The sequence below is a fragment of the Phaseolus vulgaris genome, chromosome 8 (assembly GCF_000499845.2).
Source record: "Phaseolus vulgaris cultivar G19833 chromosome 8, P. vulgaris v2.0, whole genome shotgun sequence".
Taxonomy (NCBI): Eukaryota; Viridiplantae; Streptophyta; class Magnoliopsida; order Fabales; family Fabaceae; genus Phaseolus; species Phaseolus vulgaris.
Window position 1 is genome coordinate 4300343 of NC_023752.2, and position 24314 is coordinate 4324656.

At 32.2% G+C, this 24314-nt stretch overlaps 5 protein-coding genes across 5 annotated transcripts; 3 read left to right on the top strand and 2 right to left on the bottom strand.

The window, feature by feature from the left end:
• Positions 1-472: 472 nt before the first annotated feature.
• On the top strand, positions 473-2272 carry LOC137823443 (trihelix transcription factor ENAP1-like). The gene has a single exon (XM_068628580.1). The coding sequence runs from the start codon at positions 1091-1093 to the stop codon at positions 2039-2041; it is 951 nt and encodes a 316-aa protein (XP_068484681.1). The 5' UTR covers positions 473-1090; the 3' UTR covers positions 2042-2272.
• Positions 2273-5305: 3033 nt separating this feature from the next.
• LOC137826542 (uncharacterized) lies at positions 5306-6812 on the bottom strand. The gene is made up of 5 exons (XM_068632539.1): positions 6671-6812; positions 6524-6550; positions 6291-6329; positions 6165-6191; positions 5306-6018 (listed from the first exon to the last, which is right to left on the bottom strand). Exons 1-5 carry the CDS (start codon positions 6749-6751, stop codon positions 5368-5370), a joined length of 825 nt encoding a protein of 274 aa, XP_068488640.1. The 5' UTR covers positions 6752-6812; the 3' UTR covers positions 5306-5367.
• A 50-nt stretch (positions 6813-6862) lies between these two features.
• LOC137826540 (uncharacterized) lies at positions 6863-9276 on the top strand. Its single transcript, XM_068632538.1, has 4 exons — positions 6863-7147; positions 7235-7343; positions 7572-7793; positions 8285-9276. Exons 2-4 carry the CDS (start codon positions 7248-7250, stop codon positions 8864-8866), a joined length of 900 nt encoding a protein of 299 aa, XP_068488639.1. The 5' UTR covers positions 6863-7147; positions 7235-7247; the 3' UTR covers positions 8867-9276.
• Positions 9277-14440: 5164 nt separating this feature from the next.
• Positions 14441-16119, top strand: LOC137826412 (cyclin-U4-1). Its single transcript, XM_068632371.1, has 2 exons — positions 14441-14833; positions 15735-16119. The coding sequence occupies exons 1-2, from the start codon at positions 14499-14501 to the stop codon at positions 16012-16014; spliced, it is 615 nt and encodes a 204-aa protein (XP_068488472.1). The 5' UTR covers positions 14441-14498; the 3' UTR covers positions 16015-16119.
• A 5816-nt stretch (positions 16120-21935) lies between these two features.
• On the bottom strand, positions 21936-22676 carry LOC137826720 (uncharacterized). Its single transcript, XM_068632812.1, has one exon. The coding sequence runs from the start codon at positions 22637-22639 to the stop codon at positions 22118-22120; it is 522 nt and encodes a 173-aa protein (XP_068488913.1). The 5' UTR covers positions 22640-22676; the 3' UTR covers positions 21936-22117.
• Positions 22677-24314: the final 1638 nt, after the last annotated feature.

The following is a 24314-nucleotide window of genomic DNA, read 5'->3' on the forward strand; positions in this document are numbered from 1 at the left end:
CAGTACACAGCGAAAGATGGCGTGACTTTAATTCTATTACATACGAACAACTTCGGAGAGAGACAAAAGGTTCAAGTGTAATTATATCGGTTTGAAAACCCGAATTGCGTGGTTAACAAGAAATGTAATGACAATAACTACTCTTACTCATTCAATAATCACTAAATTTCTTCAGAATTTTAACTTTACATCTTTTTCAACAAATATAGAAAAGAACTAGTTTAAAACGAAAATAATGACGTAGTGACCTAAATTACATGAATTATTCGTCTAAAAAATGTTTGTATCACTAATAACCATCATTTTAAGAATTTGTCGTTTGGTATAATAGCTGCAATAATAATTCTATATAGTTTAATTGCAGCTTATTTTTTTAATATTCTAGAAATATTAAATATTGCCAAAAATATGAAAACTTAAATTTTTATTAATATATAAAAGTAGGATTTTAGGTAAAAGGTCTTCCATGTTGATGGTTGGGTAGGATTAGGCAGAGTAGTAGTGAAGTTGATTTTAGGATTTGATTGAGGATTTGAGTAAGGTTTAAGTTAAGAAGAATGAAAATTGTGAAAGGCAGAGAAATGCAAGCACGTGATGGGGTTTAGAAATAATAAAAAGAAAAGGAGTAATGATGGGAGAAAGGAAGCATTGGTGTGGTGTGGAGAGTGAAAGGAAGGGAAGGGAAAGGGAAGAGAAAGGGAAGAGAAGGGAAAAGAAAATCGTTGGCGGTGGGTAACTTTAATAACACCCACCAAGTGCCCACCCCACAAACAGCTAATTTTGATGATAAGGGGAAGGGAATTGGTCATGGCCAAAGTCAGAGGTGGACCTCTCTCCCCCGCGGCGCACGTTAGCCCCTCTCCATCTCTCCCAAGCGGTGGTGCCCTCCTCATCCACCCACGTCACAAATTCAGCCGCACATCCCTCCCCACTTTAACAACAACCATGCCCCTTTCCCTCCACCACACCCAACCCAATCAACCTTCTCACTCTCTTCTCCTCTCCCCCTTATCCTCCGCCCCCCTCCTCCCTATCCTTCACCCACCCCCTTAACCTAATCAACACTACCTTTCTTTTCCTCTTCTCCGCCATGGCTTCCCCATCTTCCCCCACTGATTCCAACCCCCCCTCCGCGGTTCCTCTCCCTCTCCCCGCCCCTCCCTCCACCTCCTCCCGCCGCCTCCCCCCGCCCTGCTGGACCCCGGAGGAAACCGCCGCCCTCATCGACGCCTACCGCGACAAGTGGTACTCCCTCGGCCGCACCAACCTCAAAGCCACCCACTGGCAAGAGGTCGCCGACGCCGTCACCGCCCAGTGCCCCAACGCTTCCCCCACTGCCAAAACTGCCGTCCAGTGCCGCCACAAAATGGAAAAACTCCGCAAACGGTACCGCACCGAAATCCAACGCCTCCGCTCCCTCCCCCTCCCTCGCCTCATCAACAACTCCACCACCGCTTCGCCCTCCTCCTGGGTCCACTTCAAATCCATGGACTCCATGGAAAAAGGCCCCAACAAACCCCACACCGACACCACCACCGCCACCAACCCCAGCACCCCCTCCAACAACCTCAACTTCCCAGACGACGACAACGACGACGATCTGTACGAGGAATTCAAGAACGCCCCCGGATCCAACACGCGCAGCCTCAACAAACTCTACAAGAACGGTTTCGGATCCGGCTCCGGCTCCGGGTTCCGGATCCGGATCCCGGCGGGGGTGCCAAACCATACCCCTTCCAAGTTCTTCAGCGCGCCCCCTCCCGGCATGGCGCCGCGCAACGGCGCGAAGAGGGAGCGCGAGAGCGACGCGGTGGCCGAGATGGTGGGCGCGATAAAGGTGTTGCGCGACGGGTTCGTGAGGATGGAGCAGATGAAGATGGAGATGGCGAGGGAGATTGAGAGCATGCGGATGGAGATGGAGATGAAGCGCACGGAGATGATCCTGGACTCTCAGCAGAGGATCGTGGAGGCTTTCGCCAGAGCCGTTTCGCAAAAGAGGAGCAAGGGCAAGTCCACGCCTTCTCCCTCGTCGCAACCCTGATTACGAATATTGGTTGCTTTATGCCTCTAAGGTGTTTGATTAATCGTAATTAGTATGTTCTGTTTCTCTTTTAGGTAGCTTCATATTGCTATACTCTCTTCTGCTGTGCAACATTTGGTCATGTTTGAGATGTGTTGATTCATGTTCAATACTCTAGCCTCGGTCAATGTCTTTCATCGCCTTAATTGTAATTCTCTGTCTCATTACAAATTTCCTCATACTTCTCTTTCATTACCCTCTAACTTTCTATCTACTTTTTCATTAGTCCCCTCTCACCTTTTGTTTCATAAATGAAGGTTATTATGTTATCTGTATAACATTTTTCTACTTAGAAGACCAAAACCACTGCCATGTCCAAAGCTAAAGTTGCACATACACTCTAAAAATGCAATTCAGGTTGGAGTAAATTATGTGGTTCCCTTGTGTTTAAAGCAAATTGTTCAACTCGGGACAGAAAAGGAAAGGATTTGGCAGATGATTTCTTCGCCAAAAGTTACTGTTTTAGTTCGAGATAAGATATAGATTGAACTGAAAATACATGAATCTCTTTTCATTTTTCATGCATCTTGATTAGATTAAGCATAACTTTGAAACCCATATAAAATTATGTACCCGTGTTATCTTTTCTTTAACCCAGGTAAGTTATTGCATTTGGAAAGAGATTATTTAAATAATACCATCAAAGTAGTCTTGTTAGTGTAAGAAAAAACATGTTTAGAGAAAAGGTACTGTATAGTGCAACAGGTTGCATGTTCAGATGAACATCTTGTCAACCAAAGGAGTATCAAATTGTAATTTTTTTAACAACTCTTTTTTATAGTTTTTATAGTTGAAAGTCATAGGTAAAGAGTAGTTGAGAAAATCAGAAGTGACGAAAAATAATTGTCTCTAACTCAACATAAGATCAAGAAGATTGTAGAGATTGTAAAGGAGTAGACATGGATAAAATACCAGTACCAGTCTTTATAGTTAATTATTTAGTCAGTTTTTTACAGTTTTTTTTGAATTTTTTTAACCATCAAATGATCATCCTTTTGGGAACATCTTTTTAACTATCAAACGAGTCTCTTTTGTGAAAATTTGGAAGTTTTATTTAAAGATGTCTTTTTTTTAAAATGTGCTATCTCTATTTTTGAAAAAAATATTAAATTTCATCTTTTAATTTTCAATATTGTTCTTTCATCTAATTTTACTCATGTAGCAGTGTTTTAGGAAGAAGAAAAACATCAACTCAAATTTTCTTTTAAAAAATAGATAACCAAATTAAATATTTGTAAAGAAAAGATCCAAAGAAACTAAGTTGAATGGTAGAAATAAGAAGAGAAAACAAAGAAACATTTAAACCCTTTAATAAGCATCAAGTATGTTTTCTAATAGATTGTTGCCACATCATCAATTAACAATAACTTTAATCAAAACCTAAAAATATTTTATATGGATTAAAATCTTAAAATAATTATATTATGGAGATAGAAATCTATTTAAGAACTAAATTATTTAATGTAAATAATTTATAATGAATGATGAATAAGAATGTTTTATATCATATTATTTAACTTGTATTTTATTGTAATATTACAATAGAAAATTATATTTGACAACTTTGTGAAAAATAAACACCTATTTAACAACTTGTTTTAATATTAATCTTTAAGTTAAAACATAAAAAATTTAATATAATTAGTTCTCAAATGATAGTTTTATTATTAATAAGGTTTAAAAATATCGATACTATATTACGATTCAATAAAAAAAAACAAAATGAAGTATTGATGCATGAACTCCAATAACAATTTATCATGATTTGTCAACATGGACAAAAAAAATCTTCTCTTCTATTTCAAAAGTTTACTTCAAAAGTTTACAAAATTTATATTTATTTATCTATTTATATCCGCCCAATCAAAGTATCTCCTAGAATATTTCTCCCAAAATATTTCTCCCTTTTATGAGTAAGTTCAATATCTTCTTTTGGGACAATTCTTTGTGAATCTCCATTTAATTATTCATGTTTACAATATTTAAAAATATATAAACATAAACAAACATAATATTATAAATTTATGATATTATAAATAATATATATATATTATTTTTTTTTATTTTTTTTTGTTTTCCTCTAACATATGCCTCTGTCTTGAGTCTTGGATGTTGTCATGATTTTGCATTCTCCATTCTTGTTTTCCAGCAGTACTACTAACAAGAACGTATCTACACCGTTATTCCCATTTAGTTGTCTGTCTTGTTGAATAACAAGAGAAACACATTATTGATATTTGGTAGATTTTCTACAAGGAGAATATGCGTTCTTACATTTCCACATAACTCAATAAAACCTGTGTCTAGAGTTTATGTATTTAGTGATAATCTTGATTAAATTACAAGGTATAAATAGGTCTCAAGAACTCTCTTCCTAAAAAACTTTCAAATATGTATAGTAATCAAAGACGTTTCTTACTTCTTGTTGATCGAAATTGTTTCTTGTAAGAGATCATAGATCCGAAAATGACCACTCTTGAAAAATCTTTCCTTAAATTTTCACATATTGTCAATTTAGATGGTGTTTTGTCCAATTTGCACTATCAAAGTTTGTGTTATGCATGAGATAAATCGTTCCTAAGCATCAAACATAAGACTGTCTCGTGCTGATTTTGTGATGTCTTCATTCATAAACTTGACTTTGTTCTTGGATACAGGGGCACATTTCATTCTTCTACTCCAAGAATGATAATTCATGTCATTTAGATGATTATTAACAAAAACCATGTCAATATTCTTACCTGAATGTAAGTAGTAAGAACTTGAAGAGTTTTGTGAAATGTTGCTATTGGTAATGGAAGAAAACAAGGTACAACCGAGCACAAAGATAGAGCTAGAAGACAATCCAAGAAAAAAGAAAGAAGAAGAAGGAGGAACAACGGGGAAAAGAGTAGAATCAACTTGCTCAAAGATAGAACTAGAAGACAATCCAAGAAGGAAGAAAGAAGAAGGAGGCAGAACGAAAAAAAGAGTAGAATCAACTTGGTCTGATATCATATCAAGAATCCGTGTTGCAAAACAAACTATCACATGCAAAGGCTTAAAGACCCAAAAACAAAAGTTCACTATTGTTCACAAAATACATGCAAGGTAAGATATAAATACAAACGGAATAATAACGAAACTCGTGAGCTGGGCCATAAAAGGTCCAATACTAAAACCTCAATACCACAGTTCATCAGCAAAGAGTTTCAACATCATGCAAACAAAACAAAGCAAAACACATGCTGCAATAAGTTTTTGAATTTATGTGAACTCAATAGTTGGGATGTTGAGAGCTTAATCAGCTATGACATAAAGCCCCCCTCAACAATTACAGAAAAATCTTCCAAAGTAAAATCAGGTTCTCTCCCTTTTGATCTCCCTGCACCTACATATCTCTGGATAAGGTAAATCACGAGGAACATCACAAGACAGACAATGAGAGAAAGAGCAAAAGCTGCTGAAGTAGTAAACAAGAGGAGAGGAAGCTTGAAAATGCCACAAGTCACATCAACCCCTGACAACTTGCCCAACAACTTTAGAATATAGTGAAGTGATTCAGAAATCAATATTAGCATGATAGAAATCTGATACACAGGTTGCAGTGGCCAAATCAGCAACAAAACTAGAAGATAACCCACCATTATAGTCATTTTATCAGTGATCTCTGGATTAAACTCACCAAATGCTTCCCCAAAGCTCAGCAGTAATGTTGTGTTCGATAAGTTTCCCAATTTGAAATCAAATTGAGCTGACAACTTTTCTGCTTTGAATTTTAGAAAAGCACCACCCGACACTAGCAACATGTAATGAAAGTTAAAAGGAATATCCTCTATACTCAGCACTATAGAAATTATACAGTCCATGAAGCTGATAGAAGGAGGGTTTCTTGGTGGTTTTTCAGGAGGAGGCTTTCTTGCCGGTGTTTTAGGAGGAGGCTTTCTTGCTGCCTTTACCTGACAAAACCAACAAATCCAATCAAGTGTTTTTTTATAAGAGACAATTTAAAACATCAGAAACAACGACATGGTTGTGATGAAGAACAAGTGAAATGCTCATATCTTATCCAAGATCACGAGACAGATTCGGTTTCAGTAATTACCAGATCGAGTTTCTCTTCCTGTAGTGCCTACAATCATCATCAAATATAACATGTATTAGCTATGAATGAACAAGCAAAGAATCACACTAAATAAACAAGAAAATTAGATTTGCTACTGTTTATTACATTTGGGTTGTGTTCTTCAGACAGAGTCTCCCTTTCAATCTCCATATGCAAATTTACCCAAGGTAGTGCCGTTAATCAGAGCACAATAAGTTTTTCAAAATACAATTATAATGATAAATAAATTTAACACTAAAGAACAACTGCAACATGAGGATGATGATGAAACGAGTGAAATGCACATGTCATGTTCATGATCACAGAATAAATTCAGTAGGAAGTTTTTCATCACTCACCTGATCGAGTGCCTTATTGGGCAGTATCTGCAAGAGTTAACAAATATATATATAGTATGTGTAAGTTATCGAACATCAGCATCAACAAAAGAAAAAAACACAGACAATTAACGAACGGGATAAAAGGTTTGTCACTCTGTTTATTACGTTAGTGTTGTTATGTTTTTCAGGAGTGGTCTTCATCTTCACCTTTGCGTTAGAGATAAACTGCAGAAAGCTCCGTAGCATCACTAAACACAAGCTGCAGATTTGAAACAGAGGAATTCAAATCAAAGCAAACGCGTTTGCGTGTAGTATCAAGGGACAAGGAAGCTTCAGACTTTATTCACTCAAAGCACATACCTTCGTCACCTTTAGACAAATTCATACCAAACAGAAGACATTGAAATAGTAAAAGGAATTTTGATTATATTACTCATTATATTATTCTGGTCTTGCAGAGTTTCATTTTCAAACCCCGGGATTAAGGGTCTCTCTTCATTTTTATTTATTTAGAGTCTCCATCTACCAAAGACAATTGCAATAAATTAACTATTTTTCAGCCTCCCTTAAAGTTTATGCAGATTAACGCGTTTTCCTAGTTTGAATCCATTGTTCTTGATCATTTTCGGAGAACACAAGGAGGTACTGTCATTTTTTTTCTGCAATATTGGTTTCTCATTGTGTGGAAAGACAAGAACTAAACTAACTGCTTGTGTTTTGTGGATCTAGCTCAACTTATCACATGCCCGAATTCATCTGTCCCATTTTTCCTTCCCTTATGATGGATCCTCAATGCGAGAACCGTGGATATGTGAGAGAAAATCACTTTGAAACAATGGTAGGTGTTACTTCATTTACATCCACTGCAGCTGTTACTATTTTTTTTCTGTTTTCTTCTCACTGATTACTCCTCTCACTTGTTCATCTGTAGTTCACTTTTTTGTTTCCAATTTCTTGTCTTGTTTCCTTAAAAAAACCTTTAATTTGTAATAATGACACAATGTTGTTTAAGGATTGAGTTGAAAGTGTATGTGTATTACCATTTCTTCTTCTTCTCATGCCTCAGTTCGAATTGATGAAACTGATTTTAGAGCCCCGTGAACGAAAAGTGGAGTATACTGAACCAGTGTATTACCTTGGGAAAAACAAGGCCAATGAAACGCTTTGCTTTGAGGATAACTTGTTTCTTGAAGAGGAAACTCCATACTTCGACATGGCAGGTAGATTTTTGGCGGCTCCGCTCTCCACACATACTTGTGAAACTCTTAGCACGCTGCAGTGCCTCAAGGTAAGTTGGTAAGATTATTGCTTTGTGAATAATTATTCTGTATGATGTTCTTTTGCTTTCTGATTTGTCTTACCATGTAAGAGGATATATATTCTTTGCTTTTCACATCTTTGTTAGACCACTAAAACAAATTACAGAATCTTGGTCATGTAAATTTTTCAAGGGAATCCTTAGAATTTTAAAACCGATATTTGGTATTATTTTCTGACGATTTTAAGTTCACAAAAACTATCCTAGAAACCTACATTTTAGTGTAGGAACCCAATTATATAAAAGTTTGTGTTTTATGAAATTATAATGTTTGTGACAAGTTTCTATGTAAAACACTCTTAGAAGAGAAAAATATTTTATGTAATAACATACACATCAATTAAGCTTAACTTGAACATAAATTATTTAGAAAAATACTGTGATTTCTAACCAGCCTGCTGTAACTACGAGAGATTTCTGTAGCATTTCTGATCCTTCTTGGGACTTTCTATATGCTGCAGAAATATAATACATTTTCTGTGCCTAGTAACATGAGAGGTTTCTGTGACTTCAACGGGAAAATTCTAAAGGTGAATCAAAGAAACACCATTGCAAACGAGTTCTTGCTGGGTACCGATGAACCATCTATTGTTAATATAAAGGCTGCAGTAATGCTAAAGAGTTCCCTACTGCAAGACAAGTTCACAGGTTGTGATCTAAACAAGAATAGCGAAATCTTGGGTTCTGAAAAACGCAAGAAAACCGTACAGCGTGTTTCATCTTTTGTGATGGCTTCCACTGTGTTTCTTTGGATTGGAATGGACTTGTGTAGCCAGTTATCAATTATCCAGCTTCAGCCAAAACATGGCCCCAGTTTGTTTTGGTCCACTTTTCTCAAGCTGTTCGGTTTCATGGCGTATGTTTCAGCTACTTCAGCGATGATTGTTGTTGGTGCACCATTCTCTGGCACGCAGAGTTGTATGCTTATGTTTTGGGCCATTTTGATGCTTCTCAATTCTGCTAAATCACTCACAGAAGTGTACCTTCCATTAATGGGAACCATTCTTACAGGTTGTTATGTGCTCGTGCTAAAGTACCCCTAATAGAAACTGAGCTTCTATAACTTAAACCAGTTTGTGTTACCTCCTATATATATAAATTTATCTTCTGTGTGTTAGTGTTTATGGTTGCTATCTAACATGCACCTTGATGTTCAGGATGTTCATCCATGCTCCAACAGTTTATAGCCATAGATTTTGTTTCAAATAATCATAAACTTTAAATAAAAACAAATATCTATGGCTGTAAAGGATGGTGTGCTTCCATTCCCCAAACTCATGGTGCATTTTAGAACCCTTTTGTTTCTTGTTCTTGTTTTTTTCTTGTTTGTTTCAATAATTCATAGGTGAAACACCGTACTTTCGGTGCTGTACTGTATTGCTGTGTTGGATTTGACTTCCTTGTGGCACCATTACGTTGAAATTTTATATTCCAATGATTTAATATGTGCAAATACCATTTACTAATTGTATTAGGCATGCAGTTCATCTCAAAGGTAAATTAATTAATATTAAGTAAGTTTATTAGATTCTTGATTTTACTGATATTAAGTAAGCTCCTAATGTTGTTCTTCATATACGAATGCATGCTTGTGTATGATTTAGCTTCAGCATAGAGATTTCTAATATTTAAGATTAAAACATTCATGTCTATATGTTGTAAATAATGAAATTATTCTAACACATTATAAAAAAAAAAAAAAAAAACCACAATATGTCACTTTAAAAATTCCTTCTATGAATTCCACAAATCGTGCTCTAGAATATTTTTTGGAATGATAATCTAAAAGTCACTTAAAAAAATGTAAAATGATCATTTTTTAAATTGTAAGGGTGCGCCAAGAAATTAAAGAGGTGCAGGAAGAAAGGTACATTAATAGTAATCGAAGGTCCACTTAGGATCAATTATAGGCTTTTTCTTCCTGCACCCTAACATTTTCCAAGAAAACTATTTTACTCTTTTTAAAAATGACTTTGCTCTTTCTAGAATATTTTTGGAACATATTTTCTGGAATATATTTTATTAATTTCAAATTTAACAATCCATAAATAAAATAAATGTGTTTTGAAAAGGATATTCAGAATGATTTTTTGCTTTCCAGATTTCCTAATATCTGAGAACACCCTTTCCTTGTGGAACCTCTGTTCTGGAAATATTTTTTACTTACAGAACTCCTATTCTGGAATTACCCAAAACTGTGAAAGAATATTTTTGGTATTAATCATTAATTAATACTATAACTTAATAATTTAAATTATTATTATTATTAAATATTTTTCACCATTAAACAACTTCATATATTTACTTATTCAAAATATCCTTTATTTTAAATAAAAAAGTTTCATTATATAAAAATCACTTTTTTTCCAAAATGTTATACTTAGAAAATAAATAATTATAACATGCCATCTTTTACATCACAACATAATTTAATATATTATTCCATATAATATTACATAATTAACTTAACAAGTTTCTTAAAATTATAAAAATATTTACAAAAATTGAAAATTATTAATAAATTTAATTAATATTTTTATTATAATTAATGTTTTTAATTTATATATTATTATGTACTCATTATTTACTCTGCTTGTTTCATGTGAATTTATAGTTTCTGTTTTTAATATTCATTTTAAAGTTTCAACTTTTAAGTTATTTTAATACACACAAAAAATAATAGTTAGTATATTAAAAAATTAAACACATATTTACAATATTAACTTAAATCATTAATTAATATCATACCTTAAATTTTTAATTATTATTATCAAATATTACTTATTTTAAATAAATATATTTAATTATAAATGCACCCAAAACATTAATTTAAATCAATATTTAAATTCATAATTTTATGATCTTGATATATTTAACCAAAATTTTCATATGAACATGTTTCATCTGTTGTCATTGCCACTTTTGTGAGTCTTTTTGGATTATCTTCACCATTTGCAGCCAATCATGGCTAATCTAGTTTCAGCCACTGCATGAACAACTTAGGCTTGTGTCCCCTTCCTCTGGTTGTTCAGTTTCATGGTTTTTATTTCAACAGTTTCTGCAATTATTCTGGTTGATGCACCGTTCAGTCGCATGCAAACTGCTATGCTTTTTTTTTGGACCATTTTGATGTTCTTCAAATCTTCTTCTCATATTGTGAATTTGTTAGGTAAACCATTACAATAAACTATGTTTTTTCTTCCTTCTAATAACAAGACTAGACAAATTTTTGTTACTTATTTATATAACATGAAACTCTTGATTGTTTTTAACTAAATCAATCTAATCTCTGTTCAAGTTGATTTGGTTTAGTAAGAAAAATAATTGAGAATTTTTAGCAAATAAAAATTTATTTGTTTGTATTTTATTTTTCTAAATTTGACTTAACCAATTATATAATTAAACACTAATATTTATTCAATAGTATATGTTCATTCACTATAAATTTATGATACTTAATATTACACATGTATATCCTAAAGCTTTTCTTAATAATTTGTTAAATATTACATTTATGTTTATTTAATTTAAAACTAAAAATATAAAAAAAGTCAATTCAATATATTTCTTTTCATATAAAATGGTAATCATTTAAAAAATATTTATAAAAGAATAGCTAATAAAAGTCATTTAAGTTCTCATTATTGAATAAGAGTGTTGTTAGCTGTTTCTTTCATAGAAAACACTTTTATAACTTTTAAAATGCACCATATAAAAAATTAATTAATACAATGCAATTTAATATTTATACAGAGCACCACACTAATATTTTTTAAACACTACATTTATTATTACTGTGTGTACATGTATATAATATAATAGATTGATAGGAAATAAAATCATAAATTAAATAATACTTAGTGCATTAAGTATTACATTAATTATTTACTTTGAGTGTGTTTTACTTACATCTAGCTGTTCATATTGATGAGAGTCCAATGCAACTTAAGTATCAGTGACTTAAAGATGTATCTGTGGAAGATCTCACAATAATTGTATTTAATCTAGAAAATATCAGATATGGTAGCTGTTACACAAAGCAAGCATTTGTCGTTTATTTGGGCTTTGGATTGTTTAATTTGTTTTATAGAAAATGTCTGAAACAAAGGTTTCTGAGTAGTGGTGAGTTAGACATGGTTGTAAGGAATTGGACAACAAGTATAAGAAAATGGTAAGAAAAATGAAAAATATTATAGTATTTCTCTGTTTTGTAGCTGCATAGATGCCGTTAAAGGTCTTACACAAAAAAAGTTATTGTCACCATTTTCTATTTGCAGTTACAGCCAATTGTTCCAGCGTGGTTATCTAATTTGTAGCCTAAATCCACCTCATTCTAGCTGTAATTTTAAGGTCCAGTTGTTGCTATGCTGCTATGTAGTTACCACAAGGAATCTTCATTAATTCAACAATAACTTTAAGGAATGTTATTTTAAGATACTCAATTATTGTTTCTGGGTAATTATTCATCTCTTAATTTATCAAACTTTTGATGACATAAATTATAGATAACTCTTATATTATGTTAAAAAATAAATTTTAAATTTATAAAATCAATTTATAAAAAAAATTACTTAAATATATATTATTATTTTTAATGGATCCAAACACACTTCAAAGGAATAGTTTGCATTTCAATATTAGGTAAAAATTTAAGTATCCCTAGATAATGTTCTCTAATTCATCATCTTCATTAAAAAATTATTAAATCAATTCCATTAGCATTATCAGATAATTTGAAATAGATCTAGATAAAATCATTACTTTATTTATATTCAATTAAACCATACTTTTATTCTCTATATATACAATTTCTCATTAAAATTTTGGTGTGTCATTCTTTTTAATATAATTTTAACATATTTTCACATTAGCATTATCAGATAATTTAAAATATATCTAGATAAAATTATTACTTTATTTATATTCAATTAAACCATATTTTTACTCTCTATACATACGATATCTCATTAAAATTTTGGTGTGTCATTCTTTTTAATATAATTTTAACATATATCCTTGACGCGTTTATTACATATATAGTATGAGTTGATTTTGATAATTTAATATTTATAATTTATAATTAAAACAATATTCAATTTAATTCCATTAATGTTAGTAGAAATTGTGTATATAATTCTTCTCCATATAATCTAAACACGTAGTTAACGTGTTAGTTACCTAATGATATTCATAGTTTATAATTAGCACTAATATATTACAAATATCATTGTTTATAATATTCATATTTTATAACTAATATAATGAGATATTTAATTTCATTATTGTTTATAATATTTATATTTTGTAACTAATACTAATGATATATTTAATTTTATTGATATTTGTAAACTATGGTACTACATAGTGGTGAGATATTCTAGTAATGTCGAGAATATATCGGACAGGCTAATCGAAAATCACTTGTCACCTGGTCGATTATAACTCGACACCTCAAGAACATAAGATACTTAAGGGCAATATTAGTAGATAAATCATATTTCATGTCAGACTAATACAAAGATTAAGCATATAACAAATATTAATCTAGGTCCATCAGCATGAAGGTCCAACTCATCTCTATAAATAGGTTGACCAACGTCAAACCAAATTACGTATTTAATATTATTTATTACTCTCTCAAACTGAATACCAAACACTGATCAAACGACCAGAGTACGCAATTAATATCATTTATTACTCTTACAAATGGAATACCAAACACTAACTTTAACATCGAAAAATCTTTTACAAATACTTTCGATCGAAACACAAACTTTAAAAAAAACCGATACCTATATAATATGATACAAAATGTTATAAAACAAAATTGATGGATGTATATTTATAATGTTTAGTATTCATAATTTACAAGTAGCACTAATGGGATATTGAATTTCATTAACTCCCTTCTCATATTGTTCTGATAAAAAAATTTAAATTATGTTTAACATTTTAAAATAAATTTGATGAGCAGGATGGAATAAATGGAGCCTTGTACATTACCCAAGCATTCACCAACCCATTTCAAAAATGAAAGAGCCTTTAAGATGCCAAACATCTAAATCTATCTTGAATCCAAGCACCACCTTTCTCTGCTTTCGATTTATAGGGTATGAGCAGAGAAGAAGGAACAAAAGCAGCATATACTAATGCCATGGACCAACACAGCAAATCCATGTTATGTCACCCCACTTGTTCAGAATCAAAACACATGCAAAGGTCGCCTAAAACGTGGGACCCTTAGAATACCATTGCAAATTTCCCACATGTAATCACATGATGGGTATGGAATGCCCAAACCCTTGTCACAAGTCACAAATAAATAACCACACAAAAAAACACCACAATTCCTTTGCAGCAAAGAGACATCACCAATCCACAATAAACACCACCCTCTTTCCCTCTATTGCAAGTCAAGTTTTGAAACAAAGAAGAGGAAAAACTAAAATCATTACCCAATTCAAACACCATCAACTTTTTAAGCCGAAAAGGACACAAGCCACCACAAATGCCAACTTACACAGATAATTTAAATTACAAAGGGGCATTTTGGCCAACAAAAGTACCTACCTTTAACAAACAACCTCTATCACTAGTTTATCATAAACCTTTTGCTATATATACCCTCTCTGTCTGACATCAATTCCAAGCACTTTACTACCTACAATTGATTCCATGGCAGAGCTTGAGAGTCCTACTGTTATGCCTAAGTTGATATCTTTTCTCTCTTCTCTGCTCAAAAGGGTTGCTGAATCTAATGATCTCAACCAGCAACAACTCCACCAAAAGATCTCAGTTTTCCATGGCTTGACTCGCCCCACCATCTCAATTCAAACCTATCTTGAGAGAATTTTCAAGTATGCCAACTGCAGTCCATCATGCTTCATTGTTGCATATGTCTATCTTGATCGCTTCACTCAAAGGCAACCTTCCTTGCCCATCAACTCCTTCAATGTGCATCGGTTACTCATCACCAGCGTTATGGTGGCTGCAAAATTCATGGATGACTTGTGAGTATCTTTGTATAATCAAAACACTGCTTAATTTCCTTTTCTTTTGTAAATCTAATACCCTTCAACTTCAAGTCCATCATAGTCAATGATGAATCGTAAAGATTAGTCCACTCTGAAATTTCTTTGAGATATTCTTTTCATGAGGTCAAGCTAATTGACATGGAATGGAAGAGCAAATTTAAGACAATTCTGGGGGGTGCTTGAATTTCCTGGTAACAATTTGTTGTGATTAGATACCCGTAAACCAGCCAACATGGTGGGGTATGTATGATTAACAGTTAATCATGTAATTTAAGTATGTAGTGGTAATTTGTGAATGAAATAAGTTACAACATTTGTTGAAAGAGGTCAGATCCTTTCAACCAAATCAGAGAAAAAACAATGGAATTGCTCTGCCATTCCTGTATATGGAGATTGATTTTTCTCCATGTTGATTGTGAGATACTTCATTTCTAGAACAAAAACAAAATAAAATCTCTAATAAACCCAGATCTTGCATGTTAGTTTTTCCCTGTAAAGTTTCTTGGTTTTCATTTTCTACCATAATAATTCTCTGGTACATAGATGTAAATTGAAAACGACCATGTTTCTTAAAAGAATATAGTCTTGCTTGTGAATACTACTATGTCCAGGCTGGCCTTACCTTGGAAAGAGACAACCCACCCATGTGACCCCACCACTTTATTGCATGTACGCAGCAGCTAACTTTTAAAGACAATCATGAACTTCCTGAAAAACAATGTCTCTACACAAATCTATGGTCGAATTTAGCACAAGACATAAAAGGAAATGCCAAACTCTTAATGATTATTGACTTGCTTGTTTTATCTTAAAAAATTTACATGCTATTCAGCAAATTCTTCACTCTTTCACTTTCTGTTCCTCTTGAAATCCTTAGGTACTACAACAATGCTTACTATGCAAAAGTTGGAGGAATCACTACAATAGAGATGAATTTTCTTGAGGTGGACTTCTTATTTGGTTTGGGTTTCCATTTAAATGTAACCCCTGGCACCTTCCAAGCTTACTGTGCACATCTCCAAAGAGAAATGCTGCTGATTCAACCACTGACCTTTGTAGATTCTTCCCTAAGTTTAGGAAAATCACTAAAGGCACATTTATGCTTCAACGAGGATGAATCATCTTCCCATCAAAAGCAACAACAATTAGCTGTTTGATTTTCTTGCATTTTCTCAATGCATGTAATCAGTACTCTAGCTGTAGATGTAGTGAACCTATTATAGATTTGCAAATTAAATCATTTTGCTCGAGCACTCTTCTTACTTCTTTGTGTCTCTAATTACTTTTTTTTCTCTTTCTGAGTTCTGGTTGATTAAATTATTTGGTATTGTACAGAGTTACAGATAATTGTCTCTTCTTTACAGTCTGGCTAGATAAGTCTGGTATTTTAGTTCTACTAATATAATAATGTATGTTTTTTGTATGGTTGAGACCGATTCTTGTCCACCTTTGGATTCCATAGCAATTTGCAAATTGCATTGTCACTTAAAACAAAGGGAAAGCTTTTAACAACATTTTGGACAAAAATGCGTGGTGACTGAGGAGTGCATGGCCATTTTGGCCATAAGAAGACAAAAGAATGATGTGCACAGTTCAATAGATAGGTACTATTTTAATGTAACCCTGTGCTAGTCTACACGGAATAGGGTCCAGGGATCAATAAGAGATTCAACATGTTACTTGAATGGAAAAAGACTGGTGAAACCTTAATTCCAATTGACATGAAAAAACCAATATAGATATAATCTAATATAAAAAATACTATATACATGTTTCTATACTTTTGCCTTTCTATGCTCTATGCTCAAGTGGGAATATGAATTACTAGGATTTTTTTAGAATATTCAAGATTATCTTGGGATTATACTTGATATGATTGTGACTTATCTCAAAAAGTGTCTTTTACTTTGTATCTACACAAATTGTATGAATTGTTAATCTACTGATATATATATACATGCTCACTTGGGGTGTTAGAAAGTCTTTCACACTATGGTAGCTATACATTATAAGCATAATCACCGACATTCCATTCAACATCAAACAGGTAGTGCATGCTAATTGACAGTTGGGCTAATTCTTCGGGACTGAAGAAACATGTGCAATAAAGGTCAACCAGAGTTAGTTGGCTGCATGTATATAGAATAAGACAGAAGGATAATAGTGCTAGTACCAAGTGAAAATTTTGACTGCTTGGTAAGTGTTTTTTATATATATATATATATATATATATATATATATATAAAAGATATATTTTTCTACAGTAATGATATAACAAGGATTTGCAGAGTTCACTGTTTCAGAAAGAATAAAAAGCTGTAGTAAATACCATAGAGAAGTGTTAAAAACACTTTATATGTGTTAGGGTGCTTTTGGTTCATCTGAGGTGGTGAGCTATTCAGGCAATGAGGCCTAGAAGCATATCTATGTGTGAAATGTCTTAAGTGACTTTGGTACATCAACTGATACTGACATGACAGTCTGAATCATCAGAGCAATTTTGAAATATCAAATATGATTGGATTATATTTAGAAGATAAGAAAGTAACTCTGTTTAGTTTAGAATCCAATAGAAATAAGCTTAGTATATTGAATAGCGTGTTTGGTCTTATGTATAAAACATGTGTTTTTCATGTTTATTGAGAAGTTCAAAGTTATAACTTCTGCAGTATTTTCTTTATGCAAATTGATGTAGTTTTTCACTTTTACAGTGAGTCTCCAAACAAGTAAGAATGTGTTCCATTTTATATTCAAACATGTTTTCTTTTGAAATGTCAAAAATTAGTTTAAAATTTTGAAGTATGGAAATGTTATCCAAATTGTTACTCCAAGAGAATCTTACAACTAATACTTCACTGCACAATGAACTAAAACTAGTTGGTGACACAATTTTTTATAATCTTTGCATTTTTGTTGAACTAGTATATTTTATTTGAGATAGTTAACATAAATTATGGATAGAAGTCACATGTTCTATCATCTTCTTCTAATATATTCCTATAATGTATGTGTTATTCCTACCACTCCCTTCCAAATTAAAGTGCACCTTATCAGTTATCAGTTTCTGACCTCTTTCCAGAATAGTTGGTACTTGCTGGATCTGCAAGCCATATTTTGAAGAACATAATCATGTTGAGTAATTATTACATTGAGCAGGTTAGAAACTTCAGGAGAAAAATAAGTTCAACCAATTCATAAATTAAGAGGTTAAAATGTATCATTAATTATTGATAACATACCTGTCATATTTCACTAGCAGAAACTGGTATAATTGCAAACGATGATTAATAAAGTGATTTTACAAATATGATCAGTTATAGTCTTTAATATTCTAATTATAGATTATATGAGAAAGACTGTTAAAAAATGAAACTCGATGATACTAAACTATTTTATCTAAACTGAGAAAGAAAAATATAATTATTTCTATCATGAAGAGTATAAAAGAAAAAATATAATATTTGTAAAAAAAAAATATTTTTTATTAAAAATGTAAAAAATAAATAATAATTAAATATTCTTATTTTCATACTCAAATTTTTTTAACAAAAGTTTTTAATTTAAAAAAAAAGGAACCCAGACTTAACATATGAATGGTGTGGAAAGTGACTTCTGTTTTGTAATGGTGAGTCAATTTTCATTCTTTTATTTCTTTACGAAGAGGGATCAAATTATATTTTCACAAGTTATACTATTTTTTAATATTAATAACTTTTTATTACATCCTTTTATTTCAAAATATATAGTTAAAATGAAACTTCTTGTCATATAAATTATATTGATAAAATCTGAAAAAAAAAAACAACTTAAGAGCGTTATTTTTAACTCTAAAATGTGGTACTTAATTAACATAAAATAAAATAGAAATTGTACTAGTATGGACTAAACGGTTAATATCACTCTGCTCCCACAGCCGAGTAGACCGAATAATACACGTATGTGAAGGACAACTGACACGCCTTCAATCAAGTAAACCATCATTATGAATTAGATAATACACCTCTAAGTGTGATCCACCTCACTAATTCGGTCAAATAAGGTAAGTTCATTAAAATAATATAAATAGCGCACATTCTAATAACAAGGTACGTCATTAATTACTGTACAACTCCGAGTGTCGAACGTCTATCAGAGTACTTTCTCCAGGTACTCCCATTCGGCATTCTCCTCAAAGACTGAGCGATCAGGCGACCGAGACCCTGAAAGAGTAGCACGAAGACTAAAGGAGTAGGTTAAAGTGTGAGATGATTGATCGACAGGAGGAAGAAGAGCGAAGTTAATCAACAGTTCTCTAGATCTCATCTCCTTAGCATGAACATAAATAAATTACATTCCTGGCTTATTTACCAAGTTGTGCTTATATGCACAACATTGTTTAATATTTGCTAACATTACTTTAAGTGTGTATTATTAGAGAAATAAAAAAGTGTCATATAATATTATTTGAAGGATGTATTTTAATTAATGTAGTATTGAAAGAGAAAAAAATTGGCTTAAATTCTTGTATATAGCTCTTCCTAAAATATAACACTATTGATGTATTATATTTATATAAAATTATTTAATATTCTATTAATACATATTAAAATCTAAAAAAAGTGTGACACGATTAACAAATAATTTTTCTCTTGATTAATAATCGCACGTCCCAGTTCCATTTAAAACGCAAAGAAAACATGTCGTATTTGTGTTATAGAAGATGATTTTTTTTTTTAAGGTTCTTTTTATTAAAAATAAAAAAAGGTGTCAAAACAACATTGGTCTTGCACTTTTCTTCATTTTGTGTTACCAGGGTTTGTATTCTGTACCCTGTAAAACTCAAATGCATCTCCATACTTCTTGTTAAAAGATAGAAATATCCCTTCTTATATTTATATTTAACTTCTTTTTTCTTCTCTTTTATCTCCTCTCTATCCCTAGTGATAATTTTCTTCCTCCCTTCCGTGAGTAAGAAAAAAAAGTAAGTTTAAGGTCTATTTTTATTCTTAGTAGTTTTGTTTATAATTTGATTTTTTATCTGAAAATACATTTTAAATTACACAATTCAAAATGTATATATTAATATTTTTAAAATATAAATTAATTATTCGTTATTATTATTATAAGAAATATGATCAGATCAAGAGTGGATCATAGGGTAAACTAGATATATAGAGAACAATAACTTCGATCTATAAAATGAGATAAAAAAATAAGTTATTATTGTTGTTATTGATGTTGATGTATTGCCACCATTACTGAGAAAATTTGGAACATAGTTTTTCAAAGAGACCTATTGAGTTACACTAATCAGATGACATAAACATTGTGGAGGATTGAGCAAAACTAAAGTTGGTTTCTCACCGACCTAAGTTTGAGATCACTCATTTCCGAATTAATTTTAAAAGGGTCAAAATATATTTTTAATTATATTGGGGTGCAATATAGTTTTATGGGGGGTAAAGAATGGAAAACCCTATAATACTTCTCTCTATTTGTTTTTGGTAACCCAATAAGCTAAACCCAAAACGAAGCAAAGTTCATCCACACAAGAAATAAAGAAAAGGATAAAGGCTTTTTCTTCCTGCACCCCCACAATTTTCTACATCCCGAAATTGGCCTTAATATTTTATTTGAAAAAGGACACCGTGGTTACCGGAAATAAAAATATGAGAGTGTGCTACGGATTCAGCAATCCAGAACTGAATATTTTTTTTTTCCGGATGAGGAGGTGTTCCGAAAGCAATTTTTGCATAAATTATTGATTTCCGGATTGCTGAATCCGAAAGTCTAATTTTATTACGGATTCATGGATCCAGAATGTTTTTTTTTTTTAAATTACGGATTTTTGAATCCAGAATGCATATTTCTGTTACGGATTGGTGGATCCAAAATATTTTTTTTAATGATGCATATTTTTAATTACGAATTGATGGATTCGAAATTTTACTGGAAGTACCAATCCAAAATTTTTCCAGATTCCATAATCCATAATGCAAAAAATAAATACAGTTAAAGTACATTTTAGGGTTTTTAAAGAATAATAGGGAAAATTTGATCTTTGCATAACATTGTGGGGGTGCAGGAAGAAAAATGTAGGGGTGCAGGAAGAAACTGCCAAGGATAAATAATTGGCCGAAATAAATTTTTAAGAAATAAAAAAAAGGCTGAAATTGGGAGTCCAATCCAATAGAAAGTAATATGTTTGTCCAGTTTGACTCAAATTTATTTGATCATTTTTGTTTAATGACAAAAGAAAAAGAACTAGTAACAAAGACAATAACACTCAAGTTAAAAATAATTTGAGAAATAAAAACTAATTATTCATAAAAACAATTTGCATTTTTGGGAGGTGGTAAGTTTCAATTATAAAATTTATCAAACAAATATATATTTTTTAAAATAATACGATAACGAATAACTATTTAAATAAAAATGAAAATCGCTATCTACTCAAGATTTTTTTATAAAAAGAATATTATTCATTATGCTTTAAATCTATGTCACTCTCGAACTTATAATTACTCGCAAAATCTATTGAACTATTATAAATTGTCTTTATTAATAAGAAGACCAAATACGACACTAAAATATACAAAAAATATGAAAAATTACTACGATGAAAAAATATTTGTTGAACAACAGTAATATGATGAAAATAAGTATTTATATCACAGTTCAAGGAATCAATTTTTAACGTTCCTATATGTTTATCTTATTGGTAAATTTTCAATTTAAAATCAAAATGAAGGAAAGGTGAATAGACTCACTTTGAATACAAATATAATCATTTATAACATAACATATTATAAAGGTAATATAATATTGAAAAGAAAACCACATAATACTTAAAATTATATTCATATACCATATTTCTAAATATAAAAAAGAATATAACAATTTCAAAAAAAAGAACCATTAAATTTGACTTTAAAGAAAAAGGGAAAAAAAAAACTTTTCATAAGCTAAAACTAACTTATACATAAACACAAAAAATTAGAAAAATTGTATTAATTAATTCATGTAAAAGTTAATTTTAATTTTTATTATTATTTTTCTCACGTAGGAAGAGTTTATAGAGAAAATCGTTTCTAACAAATTGATAAATAAATATGGAAATTTTGTTCTATCTCAAACCTAGTTTTGTACAATAAACTATTTATACAGTGTGTAACAGTCACTGCTACACAAAGAAGAGACCAAGTTTTGGAGTATTTTATCCAAAATCCATTGCAAACTATATAAAAAAAACAATAAAGTCCTTGCTAGAGATGCAGAAGGTTAAGAATGATCTGAGTTTGGTGGAGTGTGTGTGTCTTTCATAAAACGTTTCCTCAAGAACAAGTTGAACATAAGAACCAAAATTCTGAGAACAAAGGGGGCCGTAGCAGTGATAAGAACATAGCGTAAATGGATAGGGTCCTTAGGAGTGATTGCAAAAATGGCTGATCCATAACTCACAGACATGGAAACAGTGGCTGTCCATATCTCCAATTGGAAGGGAAACTTGTGTGTGAGTGAGAGAATGATGAAGACGGAATTAGCAAAAGCCAAAGTGTTGAAGATGAGGAAAACATAGTAACCTTTTTTGTCTAAAGAATATGTTGCTTTTCCTGCATGTTTTCCATCCTCAGTTTCTTCCCAAACTCCACCAGGAGGATTCACTGCAGCCTGAAATGTTACTGCAGCAACCAAAGAGAAGATGATTAGAAGAATGTTTATTGTTTCACTTGGTGTGTCCCTTCTTTCTTCATACTGAAAGTATCTTAGCCAGTTCTTCCATGTGCCTGGAAGAGTAACCATTTTTTTGTTTTGTTAGAGGTTATTCAAGCTGCTTAGTTGAGTCTGGTATTTATAGAAGATATTTGAGGTTGGAGAAGTGGAAGAGAAAAGTAGTGGTGTTAATTATCATATCTTATTGGGAAAATTTGCTATAATTTTGCAGAAACAAAATATGGAAAAGGTTCACGGTTCACCTAAGTTCCGTGACGTATTGGACTAGTTAAAGAATGAGACAAGAAAAAGCTATCATCTAGTAATGATTTTTCTAAGGTTTAATAAGGACAATATATGGATTTTTAATTATTTTGAAGTGCAAAGTTGTGGATTCATATTTTTCAGGAGTTGGCTTTGCAGTAGGATACAAGAGTTGTAGTTGCTGGATGAAGAAGTTGTTCTTCCAACAGAACACCTTCCAGTTCTTCAAGTTCCGCTTCCAAAAGAAATTCAAAATGGTCCTAAGACATGCACTGAGACTCTATAACCAATGTGTCTTGTTCAAATACGTGAAAAAATCAACTTAGATAAGAGGTTATATCTGGTGTTTTTTTTTGTTATCCACCTTCAATGGTTGAAAGAATAACTTTTTTTTTTATGCTTGAAACCTTGAAGAGGACTTGTGATATACATAGTTATCAAGCACTAAATTAGGTTCTCCTTAGTAAAATTCAACCTAATCTGTTACCGATAGGACGGAGGATCGAGTCAAACGACATTCGTATATAACAAATGCGTAATAAAAAAGCAATTGTAATTAAAGTTGAATGAGTCAAACACACATCTCGAAGTACACTCACGAAATATCAGGAGGCCACTACATACGATCTAAAGGTTACTACACACGGCATGGTGAACTGACTCATACAAGTGAAGACCCAAGTCAACCTATATAAGGAACTTCTGAAGGGAGTGTTAGTACATCAGTTATGATATTACCCTTTTACTCTGTAATTACGTAACTCAGGGTTATATATACCCATCTCTTGCTCTCACAATAACACACTCAGATTTATCTTTCTCTCTCTTCTCTCTCCAATACTCTCTCTCTTATTCTATATCGTCTACAGAGCATCATGACTTCATCATCATCTCTTTCTGAAAATTTTTCTTCCAAAACAGAGCCTGCTGCGCCCTATATTTTTCACACTCCTATTCCGATAAAACTCGATGCTGATAATTTCTTGATTTGGCAGCAACAAGTCACTGCAACCTTAAGGAGCATGGATCTTCTACCTTTCTTGGATGGGTCTTGCATGCCGTCACGCCTCATTACTGCTGCTGATGCCTCTCCTAAGTCTGTCAACCCCAAATATCTTACATATGAGCGTTAGGATCAGGCTGTTCTTGCATGGTTATTGGCTTCCATGACAGCTCAGAAATGGTGGGCTTGGATTCATCACATCAGGTATGGAGCAAACTTCAAACCCACTATGCCTCTCAAACCAGAGCACAGATCAAGAAACACAAACAACATCTACGTAACCCCAAGAAAGATATGTCTATTTCCACCTTTCTCCTTGATATCAAGAAAACCGTCGACAATCTTGCTGCAATTAGATGTCTCTTATTCTATAGGGAGAAAATGGACGTTTTTTCATATCCTGAGAGGACAAACTAAGATACTAACACTAACTTGAGCGTCGGAATGCAATCGCAGGTACCCCGACTGGCGGAGCGCATGCGTAGCGAGATGAAAAAC

Excerpts from the sequence above, each read along its gene's own strand:
- LOC137826412 (XM_068632371.1), top strand. The coding sequence starts at position 14,499 with ATGGCAGAGCTTGAGAGTCCTACTGTTATGCCTAAGTTGATATCTTTT. Across the intron at positions 14,834-15,734 it reads GCAAAATTCATGGATGACTT|GTACTACAACAATGCTTACT; the intron begins GTGAGTATCTTT and ends TGAAATCCTTAG.
- LOC137826542 (XM_068632539.1), bottom strand. The coding sequence starts at position 6,751 with ATGCTACGGAGCTTTCTGCAGTTTATCTCTAACGCAAAGGTGAAGATG. Across the intron at positions 6,330-6,523 it reads CCAATAAGGCACTCGATCAG|ATTGAAAGGGAGACTCTGTC; the intron begins GTGAGTGATGAA and ends TTGCATATGGAG. Across the intron at positions 6,192-6,290 it reads CTGAAGAACACAACCCAAAT|GCACTACAGGAAGAGAAACT; the intron begins GTAATAAACAGT and ends TGATGATTGTAG.
- LOC137826720 (XM_068632812.1), bottom strand. The coding sequence starts at position 22,639 with ATGGTTACTCTTCCAGGCACATGGAAGAACTGGCTAAGATACTTTCAG.
- LOC137826540 (XM_068632538.1), top strand. The coding sequence starts at position 7,248 with ATGCCCGAATTCATCTGTCCCATTTTTCCTTCCCTTATGATGGATCCT. Across the intron at positions 7,344-7,571 it reads AAAATCACTTTGAAACAATG|TTCGAATTGATGAAACTGAT; the intron begins GTAGGTGTTACT and ends CTCATGCCTCAG. Across the intron at positions 7,794-8,284 it reads GCACGCTGCAGTGCCTCAAG|AAATATAATACATTTTCTGT; the intron begins GTAAGTTGGTAA and ends TATATGCTGCAG.
- LOC137823443 (XM_068628580.1), top strand. The coding sequence starts at position 1,091 with ATGGCTTCCCCATCTTCCCCCACTGATTCCAACCCCCCCTCCGCGGTT.